The 12,231-nt window shown below is 35.0% G+C and overlaps 3 protein-coding genes across 4 annotated transcripts; 2 read left to right on the forward strand and 1 right to left on the reverse strand.

The window, feature by feature from the left end:
- Positions 1-337: 337 nt before the first annotated feature.
- On the reverse strand, positions 338-1,362 carry LOC103859250 (reactive oxygen species modulator 1). Its single transcript, XM_009136761.3, has 3 exons — positions 1,165-1,362; positions 1,045-1,082; positions 338-678 (listed from the first exon to the last, which is right to left on the reverse strand). Exons 1-3 carry the CDS (start codon positions 1,232-1,234, stop codon positions 571-573), a joined length of 216 nt encoding a protein of 71 aa, XP_009135009.1. The 5' UTR covers positions 1,235-1,362; the 3' UTR covers positions 338-570.
- Positions 1,363-1,607: 245 nt separating this feature from the next.
- On the forward strand, positions 1,608-6,204 carry LOC103859252 (probable ADP-ribosylation factor GTPase-activating protein AGD11). Its single transcript, XM_009136762.3, has 10 exons — positions 1,608-3,771; positions 3,851-3,975; positions 4,058-4,144; positions 4,322-4,406; positions 4,490-4,565; positions 4,643-4,806; positions 4,887-5,091; positions 5,176-5,292; positions 5,374-5,469; positions 5,780-6,204. Exons 2-10 carry the CDS (start codon positions 3,891-3,893, stop codon positions 6,059-6,061), a joined length of 1,197 nt encoding a protein of 398 aa, XP_009135010.1. The 5' UTR covers positions 1,608-3,771; positions 3,851-3,890; the 3' UTR covers positions 6,062-6,204.
- A 285-nt stretch (positions 6,205-6,489) lies between these two features.
- On the forward strand, positions 6,490-12,107 carry LOC103859253 (phosphatidylinositol 4-phosphate 5-kinase 6). 2 transcript variants are annotated; one of them, XM_009136763.3, is made up of 8 exons: positions 7,121-8,145; positions 8,228-8,395; positions 8,526-8,691; positions 8,758-8,874; positions 8,969-9,162; positions 9,243-9,373; positions 9,768-9,837; positions 9,937-10,225. In XM_009136763.3, exons 1-8 carry the CDS (start codon positions 7,121-7,123, stop codon positions 10,223-10,225), a joined length of 2,160 nt encoding a protein of 719 aa, XP_009135011.1. The 2 variants fall into 2 exon arrangements, with proteins under 2 accessions (XP_033142696.1, XP_009135011.1); XM_033286805.1 differs by having other exon boundaries at positions 6,490-8,145; positions 8,526-8,874; positions 9,937-12,107.
- The last annotated feature ends 124 nt before the right edge of the window (positions 12,108-12,231 follow it).

A 12,231-nucleotide genomic window follows, 5' to 3' on the forward strand; every position in this document is an offset into this window, starting at 1 on the left:
TGATCTTCCTCCATAGGAGCTAGCGACTGTGACAAGTACAGGAAGCAGCGGATATTTAAGAACGGCGGAGTGGCGGAGAGTGTGTGAAGAACGCAAGGAGATGGAAGGAGAGACTGTAAAAAACTTAGATCTAGGGTTTTCAGAAATCGCCGCAAAAAGGAAGTGTTGGAGAGAGAGAGAGAGAATTGTAAAAGAGAGAGAGAGAAAAATGTGTCAATCTGAATTAAAGATAGGGTTGGTACAATTGGTAAACCAAAATATAGGATTTCAACCGGTTTGTTTTTTCTACTTTCTCTACCATAAGGGTATAGAAGACAATGACTAAGGAAGAAGTATATCACATGTGCAATGTGTCTTGGAGAGTAAATTCAAATACATAAAGTGTCTTGGAGAGTAAAAAAATCATAATCTTTTCATTAACAAGATTATATCATGCAAAAGAAACAAAACATCAAAACCCAAGACATGATGATGATGATTCACCCCAAAAAAAAAACTTATTGAATAAAAAAGCTCAATGTCTTTCAGAAAAGTAACAAATCTTTCACCAGGGCACACACTTAACGCTGCTTATTTTCCACAGTGTATCAAACTGCCTGCACCTAGGAAAAGTCCGAAAATCGCTGCGCTGCCCATGGTTGTCTGCCCTATGTACCTTATCTTCATTAGCCCAGGGACCTGCAAGTCACAAATGAATCATCAAGCAGTTGAGATTGAGATTGTTTTCACAACTGCTTACGCATATAGTGTCAAGAGCATCATCATGTATCGAGATTGTTTTCAAGAGCTGATTACTAGTCTAACCTTAAAGCACAAAGACTTCAGATCTATCATCCTCTCTAGCTAAGCTAACTAACAAACACAACAACAAGAGCATTCAATTATAACTGAATCGTTTGTTTTAAAGTTCTCTAACATGGTGACAACTAGTTAATGTCTCAACGTGAAGACACGCCATAAGACTGTCAGAAAAGATTTCATTTCACTAAAAAGGAACCGACTTTTACAAGCTTGAGAAGATGTTCATATAGAGAAAGTCGTTACCTTGAATCTAATCGCCTCGTAAGTTCCATAGACAGCACCTGAGAGATTTAATTCACCACAAGATTGTAATTTGTATCAATCGCAATTGGGATTTAGGGTTTTTTTTCCAGAAAATTGTACCTACAGCGCCGCCAACTGCGCCGCCGATTGCAGCTCCGGCAACGACTTTGGTTAAACAATCTTTCGCCATCTTTCAATAACGTTGCGGTGGTTGTCTTCGCCGCTTTTATGTTTTTTTTTTTGGACAATCGATTTTTGCCTTTCGCTACTACAGGGAGACAAAGCATGTAACACCGACTTCTTACAATAACCAAATTTAAACCGGGGCTACTTGAGTGAATCTGACCGGTTTACCCTGATCACTAGTAACTCCCCCGACTCGAGTGGGTCTGAGTCCTGACCCAACCCGGCGCGTTAATTGTTTTCTCATTGATAAAAAAAAAGGTTCCCAGTGTAGCAATTTATTAAACAATATATTCATTTTGTGTCATAATATAATTTGTTTTTAGAAAATATTGTTTCAAAATAGAATCAGTGGAAATTTTTATATTTATTAGATATTGTGTGAATAATTTAATTATGAAGTCTTTCGTTATTGATTGAATTATATCTTGTTTATATGTTAAATGATATTTTTTGAACTAACAAAATTTTAAATTATTGCAAAACAATCTACATTGTGAAACATATAGAGTAGTAGTATTATTTAGACACTACTTACATTTAGTTGCAAAATGTATGAAACATAACTATAAGAAAAGGTTTTTTTTTTTTTTAAGGAATATCTTGTTTTCCGGCAGAAATGTTAGTTTACATATGGCAATGAAAACTTATCATCATTGCGGCCAGACACAACTAAGGAAATGAGGAGATGTTAATATAGAGAACCCAGGTTCAAGTGGATTATTACAATGAAAGAACGTGAGAGTTTGTCATGGTGGATTATTATTATATGCAATTTTGATGCATCTTTTGATAAACCCCTGTTTCGTGGGCTAAATATTCTGCCTTTGCTTGGAGTCACATATTGTTCAAAGCCGGCCCTAGTCCCTCCTCTAAAGCATATAAACCATCTGCTTTAGGCCACATGTCATGCAAAATTAAACAAACCACATTTTAAAACATCATGTGTAGTTTAGCTTTAGATGGTTGTAAGCAGGTAAATGGCACTCATGTCCTAAATTCAATTCACTTTAAACACTTCATTTTAATTTTTCCAAAGACAACTTTTCATTTTGTTAATATTTCATTATTTTATAAGAGCTACATATTTGATATTTTACATGTCTTAAGCCTCTTAATTATATGGAATGGCACTAGGCATGATCACCCAATCTTTCGAATGTGTGTATGGGGCAGAATGTGATAGTTTGCTATGGGTTATGCAATCAGTTTGGACTCTCAAGTGTCTTTGAAGGAAATTGCTTTTCTTTAATACAAGTCACTCATTCAACTCTATATTGAATCTCAGATTAGAGAGATTTTTAATCAGAAATTGAAGCAACTACTGATATCATCTATTGTGTTTATGTGTTTAATATTGTCAAACACCTAAGCTGTGGCATGAATGATGAGGTCAAAAAGCTATGCAGCTTCGAAAAAACTAAAAAAGAACAAGTTGTAGGGAGTTTGATTGGGCACCAAGTCACGGTATATTAATAATAATCAGAAAGGTGAGGCAACTACTGCTATGAGCAAATCAAAAGGACATGTCTCATTATAGAACTTGAGAACGTCGGAAATTTTAATATTTGTTCCACAACATGGAAAACACCAACTTCTTTTTTCTGTCGTATACTTGACCAGAAAACTAGCAAATAATGCTTTTACAGTAAGTTTGGTACGGATCCAACACAAATTATATAAAATGCGGTGACTCTGGTAGTAATTCTCTATAAGCAGATGCAATAATCACAACCTTTAAATTGTGTTTGTAATGTGGTTTTTATTATGTTAGATGAATTTACAATCTAAATCCAATTGATAAAAATAGATTGCCTCGTCTTTTTAAAAATATATTCTAACTTTTGATGTGGAACATTATCTATAATTCACTATTTTGAGACAATGGCTTATTAGCTATTAATTTCAAATTTTTTTTGGCAAAGATTGATGAAACCAACTTTGGATCGAATTAATTATGGATTATTTTTTTGATACCATATTAGTTTCAATCTAAAAAAAAACTAAAATTAATCGGTGATAAATAAATCAGCCAACTTTTTACATATTATTTAAAATCCATATGAACTCGAACATCTGATGTAGGATATTATACCTAATAATTTTATCAATGAAATTGTGCATTCTAAATAGAGATTTGTAAGTTTGTTTTGTTTTGTCTACCAAAACTAATTAAGAATCAAGAAGTAATTTATGTCTTAATAATTGTTTTATGACGTGTCAATTACAATTTTGTGTCTCCTCTCCTTTCATCTCTGACCCACAAATAAACAAAAAACAGCTTATCCGTCTCCTTGTCTGCATGATGATGCAATTTTTCAGACAATTTTCATCCAAATTTCTCATCCAAATTCTTTCGTAACTTTTTTTGTTTTTTTTTTCCTTCTCCAGTAGTCATACAAAGACAATTTGTTCTCCCTTCTGCAAAAAAAAAAACAACAACTGATTCTTGGAGTTTTTAGTTTTCTTTTTTTTCAAGAAAATTAGAATTTTTCGAAGGAGGCTTTGATGGATTTGCATTTGCATATTCGACCCTTGTTTACGGTATTCTCGATAAATCCTTTTAAGAAAACTTTTCTTTGGTGCAATTTTGTTTTGTTTGACAAATGCAATGGCTCTTCAGGGGATGTCGTGAAAAATCTTTCAGACAAAAACCTGTTTGAATGTCTCTCTCGTGTTCTCATTGTCTCGGCTCTAGTTCGAAAATGTCTGTCGGTCAAGAAAATGTCTATCCTGTCGAAGTTCCTGGTAACCTATTAATAATGTCAATATCCATTTTACAAGGCTTCTCTATGAATACCGTTTTTAAAATGTTGACTTTGTGTTTTAGGGTCGCGTGCTTGCTTATATGACCTTTTATGTTCTGACACACCAAGATGGACTCTTCAAATGGATTTGCAGACATCTTCTTCTTCTGGTAATACCTAAAACACGACTTCCTGCAATGCAGCTTTCTCTACATATTATGCTAGTTGTTGGGGGTTTTTCTACTCTATTTCCACCTCTACTCCTATCAATTAGTATATGATATTGTCTACTTGGGCCCTGCTAGTGTTTGTTGGAGACCACCTCATGTCCTGTTTGACATTTTCAGATCCTCGAGATCGGTTGGAGAAGTTGCTGAAGCAACCTGGTAATAAATATTGTGCTGACTGTGGATCTCCCAAACCGAAATGGGTGTAAGTTGATTGGTTTATGTGTGTGTGTGCACTTGTACAGTTCTTCTATTGATGGATTGATTCATTTTAGTGATGTTGTGTAGATCTTTAAACCTCGGCGTATTCATCTGCATAAAGTGTTCTGGTGTACACAGAAGCCTTGGAGTTCATATATCAAAGGTCTTACTTTGCTTCTCTCTGCCTTTTTTTGTATCTTTAAAGCCTTTTCATCAATTTTTATTGGCCATTAATCACAGGTTTTATCAGTTAAGCTAGATGAGTGGACAGATGATCAAGTTGATATGCTCGTAGGGTGCGGTGGAAACACTGTAGTGAACCAAAGATTCGAAGCTTGCAACATCGACCAGTTAAAGAAACCTAAACCTGATTCCAATAATGAGGAACGCAGTGATTTCATCAGGTGACATATTTTACTCACACTTTGATATAGTGTCATGTACGTATATAGTCATCTCATTGTTTATTATCCTGAATCTGCAGGAAGAAATATGAGCTGCACCAGTTTATGGATCCAAATGATAGTGATTTGTGCTCTCATCAGCAGCCTAGCCAAGTAAATAATCCACCAGCGTCTTTATGTTCTTCTAGCCACCGTTCTGCGAAAAACCGTATTGGTCATGCTCTTAGGAATAGCTGGGGAAGAAGAGAATCTGATCACAAAGGCACAAAGAAGAGCAACTCTCTGGTAAACAACCAGTATACATACATGCCATACCTATTTAATGTAATGAATGTTGCTAATGCTAGTTATTGTGGATGTGTTTTATAGGCAGGTATGGTCGAGTTTGTCGGATTGATTAAGGTTAATGTGGTTAAAGGAACAAACCTTGCGGTTCGAGATGTGATGACCAGTGATCCTTATGTCATCCTTTCTCTTGGCCAACAAGTAAGCTCTCTGGAAAAATGATCTTTAGAACTAAACTATTTATGGAAACTAAACAGGGTCTGTTTCTTGATGTTGGTGAAGTCGGTAAAAACAAGGGTGATAAAGAACAACTTGAATCCTGTGTGGAATGAGACGTTGATGCTTTCGATACCTGAGCAGGTGCCTCCTCTCAAAGTGGTAAGTGCATATATGTTTTTGACTTATAGGTTCAAGAATAATAACAGTTACATAGTTGAATTTCCTACAAGAAATGAGAGAATGATCGAACAAAGAAGGAAGATGTGGAAAAAGATATGCTACTAGGTTGAAGAATAATGTTTTTGACTGTGTGTACTGAACTCATTAATTTTTTTAAGATTAATATACATAGGTTTTGTTATATTTAAAAAAAAAAAATTGATCTTAAAATGTTTATGGCTTTTAAAGTCCAGGGTCAGCCCTTATACCGAGCTATACCAAACTCTTAAACATGTCATTTTTTTTGCAGCTAGTGTACGACAAGGACAAGTTCACGACGGATGATTTCATGGGAGAGGCAGAGATAGACATAGAACCATTGGTGAGTGCAGCAATAGAGTACGAGACATCAACCATAAGAGAAACGAGGCGGCTGGGGAGTTGGCTGGCGTGCAAAGAGGATACATCGGTGAGTGATGGAATAGTCTCACATGAAGAAGTGAAAGTGAAACAAGACATTTCACTAAGGCTTCAAAAAGTGGAGAGAGGTGTTCTTGAGATCCAGATTGAATGTCTTCCACTAACTCAATGATAAACACTTTCGTTTTCTCCCTCGTTTTCTTGTTGTTGTTTATATTGATAGTGAAGAGATGCTACTTTTTTCTTGAGATACCTCAAAACCTATGTACAAAAACGCATAATTTGATTGATGATTGACAATTCTTTCAGAACCAATCCTAGTTTCTACCAAATAATATGAAAACAAGCAATAGCTTCAACGTGTTTTCCTTTAATAAATGTAATGTGTTTTTGATGTTTCAAGGCTTCAGGCTTCAAGCTACCAGGATTACCTGACTCTATTGATTTTTAATCAAAACCATAAAAGAATTAATCTCGCTTATGTGTTTACATCACTAACGATTTATTACTACTTTTTTCAAACGTGTTATTTTTGTTTCAAACGTGTTATTAAACAAAACCAACTAATGAAGAAAATAGTAAATAATGTATTTCTAGCAACCTAAACATAATTTGTGAACTTATAAGTAAAATGATAGCATAATATTTACCTAGTAGTATATATAATTTTTTTTTGTCATCAGTAGTATATAATTTAAATAATGTATTTTCTAACAACCTAAACATAATTTATGTACTTATAAATAAATGACAACATAATATTTAACTATAGTATATATAATTTTTATTATTGTTTTAGTTTTATTATTTGAAAAGAGAGAAAGGATTCATGAGGTCAAACCTCTTAAAAAAAACTTATAACCATTATCTCCTTTTTAGATAAAAGAAAAAAAAAAGAATAATAAATGACGTCAGCATTGACAAGGTAAGCACGTCGAGTCCCTCCAGATGTCTGGTTCGGTAATAGCTTCAGGAATGAAACGCGGACCTCCAATAAACAAACAATGGCCATTACCAAACTCTTCATTCTCTCACACCAATCAAAACATCTCATTTCTCCTCTCTCTCTATCTTCTTAGCTTTACTACCTTCTTTTTTTTCCTACCAAGATCCTCCCATGGAGGAACGAATGAGAACAACATTGATTCCAAGACGAAGACATATCTGAAAAAGTAAACACACAAAACCAAACCAATACAAAACAAAACAGACAAAAAGAGTTAACCAAAAAATGTCGGTAGCACACGCAGATGACGCCGACGATTACAGCCGACCAACGGGAGAAACCTACCACGCCGAGAAAGCGTTACCAAGCGGAGACTTCTACACGGGCCAATGGAGAGACAGTCTCCCTCACGGACACGGCAAATATCTCTGGACCGACGGTTGTATGTACGTCGGAGAATGGCACCGCGGCAAAACCATGGGCAAAGGCCGTTTCAGCTGGCCAAGCGGCGCGACCTACGAGGGCGATTTCAAGAACGGCTACATGGACGGCAAAGGCACTTACATCGACTCGTCCGGAGACTTGTACAGAGGATCGTGGGTGATGAACCTACGACACGGCCAAGGCACCAAAAGCTATGTCAACGGAGACTGCTACGACGGAGAGTGGAGGAGAGGCTTGCAAGACGGGCACGGGAGGTACCAGTGGAAGAACGAGAATCATTACATCGGCCAGTGGAAGAACGGGACGATGAACGGTAACGGGACGATGATATGGAGCAACGGGAACCGTTACGACGGGTCTTGGGAAGACTCTGCTCCTAAAGGAAACGGTACGTTCCGCTGGTCGGACGGGAGTTTCTACGTCGGGGTTTGGAGTAAAGATCCTGAAGAACAGAACGGGACTTATTACCCGACCACAGCTTCAGGGAACTTCGAGTGGCAACCGCAGCAAGTGTTCTGCGTTGATTTGAGCGAGTGTGTGGTTTGTACTTGTCAGAGAATCCCGGTTTTGCCGTCCCAGAAGATGCCGGTTTGGTACGGTTCGTCCGAGAGTAGTAGCGGGAACAAGACTAAGAGTAGTGGCAGCAGCGAGAGGCCGAGGAGGAGATCTGTTGACGGAAGGGTTAGTAATGGTGAGATGGAGTTGAGGAACAATGGTTCTGGTTATCTTCAGGTAGATGATACGGAGAGTAATAGATCATCACCGTTAAGGCCTTTGAGAATACAGCCTGCTAAGAAACAAGGTCAAACTATCTCTAAAGGACATAAGAACTATGACCTCATGCTTAACTTGCAGCTTGGGATTAGGTAAGTGTGTTTGTGATTGAAACTGCTTGTGTGTGTTTTTTCTTTGATGTTTTTGATTCATTGTTGTGTTTTTTTTTGTAAGACATTCTGTTGGAAGACCAGCTCCGGCTACTTCTCTTGATTTGAAGGCTTCGGCGTTTGATCCAAAGGAAAAACTTTGGACTAAGTTTCCATCTGAGGGATCTAAGTACACTCCTCCACACCAGTCTGTTGAGTTCAAATGGAAGGACTATTGTCCTGTGGTTTTCAGGTTAGAATATGCTCTCTTTTTTTTCGTCAACTACCCAGAGCCGATTCTCCGAAGAGCACCTCTGTCTGTCTTCTTTTGATTTTTTTCTCTTGTGTTGGTACTTAAGAAAACTTATGAAATTTCTATATAGGACTCTGCGGAAATTGTTTAATGTGGATGCAGCAGACTATATGTTATCGATATGTGGCAATGATGCTCTTAGGGAGCTATCATCTCCAGGGAAGAGTGGAAGTTTTTTCTACTTGACCAATGATGATGGCTACATGATCAAGACCATGAAGAAGGCAGAAACAAAGGTAAGTATCAGAGTAAACTTAAAAGCTGTTTATCAAGAAACATTCATTTGTGTTTACTTGAAACAGGTTCTTATAAGGATGCTTCCAGCTTACTACAATCATGTAAGGGCATGTGAAAACACTCTAGTTACCAAGTTCTTTGGTCTTCACTGCGTGAAATTGACTGGCACTGCACAGAAGAAGGTCAACTACCATTTTTGTAATTCGTCTATGTGTGTTCTTGTTATTAGCATTTTCAGTTTTGGATGTAGTGATGGAAGAATACTTGCCCATGCAGGTTAGGTTTGTGATAATGGGGAATCTCTTCTGTACTGGTCACTCCATACATAGGCGGTTCGACCTCAAAGGATCATCTCATGGCCGTCTTACCACTAAACCAGAGTCTGAAATAGATCCAAACACAACGCTCAAAGATCTTGATCTAAATTTCATATTCCGTTTGCAGAAGAACTGGTTTCAAGAATTCTGCAGGTGATTTGATTCATTACATGTAATAACACTCTTGCTTCTTCTTTCATTAGTCACCTAATTTCTAGCATTTTTGTTGATAGGCAAGTGGACAAAGACTGTGAGTTCCTTGAACAAGAGAGGATCATGGACTATAGTCTCTTGGTTGGTCTTCACTTTCGGGAAGCATCCAAGGACTCTGCCACTCCTACTTCCGGTGCTAGAACCCCTACCGGTAAAATTCTATCTCAACTTTCAAATTTTGGACCATCTCTAATCCATCTCTATATTTTTCCTAGAATAGATTAACTGTTTTTGAGGTTGGTTTTGCTCAAATTAATATCTCTATAGAGAAAATGTTATTTTTGAAAGGTAAAAATAACGAAAATATAATAAATGTTAGTTTATCTCTATATTTAGAGGAATAAATAACATTCTTTTGTTGATAAAAAAAAGATAATAACATTATTTTATAGTTTCTCTGAATAGTATATAACTCTGTTATACAACATACATTAGAGCAAAACCAAATTCTATAATAAAATTTTATTTTAGAGAAAGAATATAAAAGTGGATAGAAAATGCTCTAAAGCTTATTTGTTTAAGGCAATTTTCTCTTGTTTGAGCAGGAAACCCTGATAGTGGAAACCCTCGTCTCTCCCGAGCAGACATGGACCGATTTCTTCTTGATGCCAGCAAGTAAAAACCACAAACTTAATGGTTATACCCACAGTTTAAGTGAAACTGCAAATGGTGTTTTATAACACAAGGGTGGTTTCTTGGATGATTCTTTTTCAGGTTAGCACCAATAAAACTGGGTATAAACATGCCTGCAAGAGTTGAAAGGACAATGAGAAGAAGTGACTGTGAGAATCAGCTTGTTGGGGAACCAACTGGCGAATTTTACGATGTGATTCTCTACTTTGGTGTTATAGACATTCTACAAGACTATGATATAAGCAAAAAGCTTGAACATGCATACAAATCAATGCAGTATGATCCAACTTCGATCTCAGCTGTTGATCCAAAGCAATATTCTCGACGTTTCAAGGATTTTATCTTCAAGATCTTCGCAGAGGACACTTGAGACCAAGCCATCTAATTAACTTGCACATGCCCAACGCCCAACAAAGTTGAGGTTTTTCTTTTTGTTAGAAATTCTTGTTTATTTTTCTTTATAGAAATATCTGTAAATTTTATTATTTAACCAAAATCCATTGTAATAGGGGAAAATGATTCTTTTTGTAACTAAATTAAGTTCAATACTCTGCCTTTTCTTTTTCTTTTTGATACTCTTTGTATTGTGTTTCTTTATACGTGAAAGAAAGGATGTGTACAGATGTTGACATGTATTTCTTATTAACTTATCCCATCCAAGTTTACAATTCATTTTTATAGAAAATGTTTCTATCTTTTTCAGATTATTATTTTTAATTAGACGTGGTTATTTATGGTTTTCAAATTGATTTTTAATAGTGAGAACAAGTTGACTATATGAGGTTTCTGAATTCTGATGATGCACACACTCGACAGGCCAACCTCAAAGTCAATGCTAATGGTTTTCAATTTTTCAAAGTAATTAGTTTACATATGATTTTATACGTTTTGTTTATTTATTTATTTATTTATTTCTTTATTTACATAGGACTTTACAATTGTATGTCAGTATGAAACAATCACGTCAGGAAATAAGTTAAAAACATCTGTTTAATAGGTTGGTCCTAAGTTTGAGTCCATGTAGAAACTAAGTTATTACGATTTAACTAGATGAAGAAAGAGTCATGTCTTAAGGCTTCAGTCAAATAATAATAAAAAGAGTCATGTCTTAGCCATTGTTAAAAAACACTAAGAGGTTGATTGTTTGTAGTTTTTAAAATAGTTTTTGGTTTTGAAAAACTATTTTATTTTCCAATGAAAATTTTGCTAAAAATGATTTTTTTTTAAACTAGAAAAATTAGTTTTTCAAATAACTACCTAATTTCACACAAAAACCAAAATCTGTGTTTTTTTAGATTTCTGGCAGTTTCCTACGATGATTTTTTTATTATGTTTTCTTATTTATCATATTAATTTTAATGGTCTTTTTTTCATTTTTTTTGTAACTGATCTTTCTTTTCATTATTTGTCTCATTCTTATGCCTCATTGCCACTCTCATATGTTCACTTCACCATCACATCATCAATACATTTTTTGTACTTTATTAATATAAAAGAAGTGATTATATATACAACTAGAGCAATTGTTTTCGAGTTTTTCACCTCAGCACTCAAAAAATATTTTATCATACTTGTAAATTAGAAGAAGTTCTCTTACTTGTAAACTAAAAGAAGTTCAAAAATTTTCAAAAGGAAATTTTATTTTAAAAGTCACAATTTTTATTAATTTCTATAGAAATTATTTATACAAAAATAACCATAGAAATATATGTGTAAAAATTATTTTAGAAAAAATCATCCAAGGTATGATACTTTTTTTAATGCTTAATTACTTGTATAAGTAGCATTTGAAATCAAATATAAAAGGCATTCGAGATCAAATTAATATATATATATATATATATATTTATTTATATTTATATAGAATTTACGATAGTTTTATTTTGTATTTATATTTTGTTTTAAATAAGTTTTGTAAATAAATTTATGTGTATTTTAATGACAGAGTGATGGCTCAAGGTCAAAAGATGGAGGGGAGTACAAAAAACACCTAAAATACAATTTTGACGCCATTAATCTTAAAATCAACAAATGCCTAAAGACAAAGTTATTGAAATTCCATATGTTTTATATCATAAACTCACTTCACCACTAACAAGTAGTATTATACATACAACAACACATTATTAAAGAAACAAATATATAATATATTAACTTATTGCCTACTACTACATAACATAATAAAACATCAAATAATGCTCTTCGCAAATAAATACTAATCACATAATCACATCATCAGAAAATCATATTAAGAACAATAAAATAATATTTCGCGCGAAGCGCGGACAACCTCTAGTAGATTATAAGAAGCACATGGAGTTTTGAGACACACTGGTTTCACTTTCTGATTTCCGAGAGGCGCCGTCGTTCGTAACT

Source organism: Brassica rapa, chromosome A03, assembly GCF_000309985.2.
Source record: "Brassica rapa cultivar Chiifu-401-42 chromosome A03, CAAS_Brap_v3.01, whole genome shotgun sequence".
Classification (NCBI taxonomy): Eukaryota; Viridiplantae; Streptophyta; class Magnoliopsida; order Brassicales; family Brassicaceae; genus Brassica; species Brassica rapa.

What these genes read in the sequence shown, in the direction of transcription:
- LOC103859250 (XM_009136761.3), bottom strand. Translation starts at nt 1,234, where the DNA reads ATGGCGAAAGATTGTTTAACCAAAGTCGTTGCCGGAGCTGCAATCGGC. An exon ending in CGCAGTTGGCGGCGCTGTAG is followed by an intron (nt 1,083 to 1,164) that starts GTACAATTTTCT and finishes TAAATCTCTCAG; the next exon opens with GTGCTGTCTATGGAACTTAC. An exon ending in ACGAGGCGATTAGATTCAAG is followed by an intron (nt 679 to 1,044) that starts GTAACGACTTTC and finishes TGTGACTTGCAG; the next exon opens with GTCCCTGGGCTAATGAAGAT.
- LOC103859252 (XM_009136762.3), top strand. Translation starts at nt 3,891, where the DNA reads ATGTCTCTCTCGTGTTCTCATTGTCTCGGCTCTAGTTCGAAAATGTCT. An exon ending in GCAGACATCTTCTTCTTCTG is followed by an intron (nt 4,145 to 4,321) that starts GTAATACCTAAA and finishes TGACATTTTCAG; the next exon opens with ATCCTCGAGATCGGTTGGAG. An exon ending in CAAAGAAGAGCAACTCTCTG is followed by an intron (nt 5,092 to 5,175) that starts GTAAACAACCAG and finishes TGTGTTTTATAG; the next exon opens with GCAGGTATGGTCGAGTTTGT.
- LOC103859253 (XM_033286805.1), top strand. Translation starts at nt 7,121, where the DNA reads ATGTCGGTAGCACACGCAGATGACGCCGACGATTACAGCCGACCAACG. An exon ending in CTGGCACTGCACAGAAGAAG is followed by an intron (nt 8,875 to 8,968) that starts GTCAACTACCAT and finishes TTGCCCATGCAG; the next exon opens with GTTAGGTTTGTGATAATGGG. An exon ending in TTTCTTCTTGATGCCAGCAA is followed by an intron (nt 9,838 to 9,936) that starts GTAAAAACCACA and finishes ATTCTTTTTCAG; the next exon opens with GTTAGCACCAATAAAACTGG.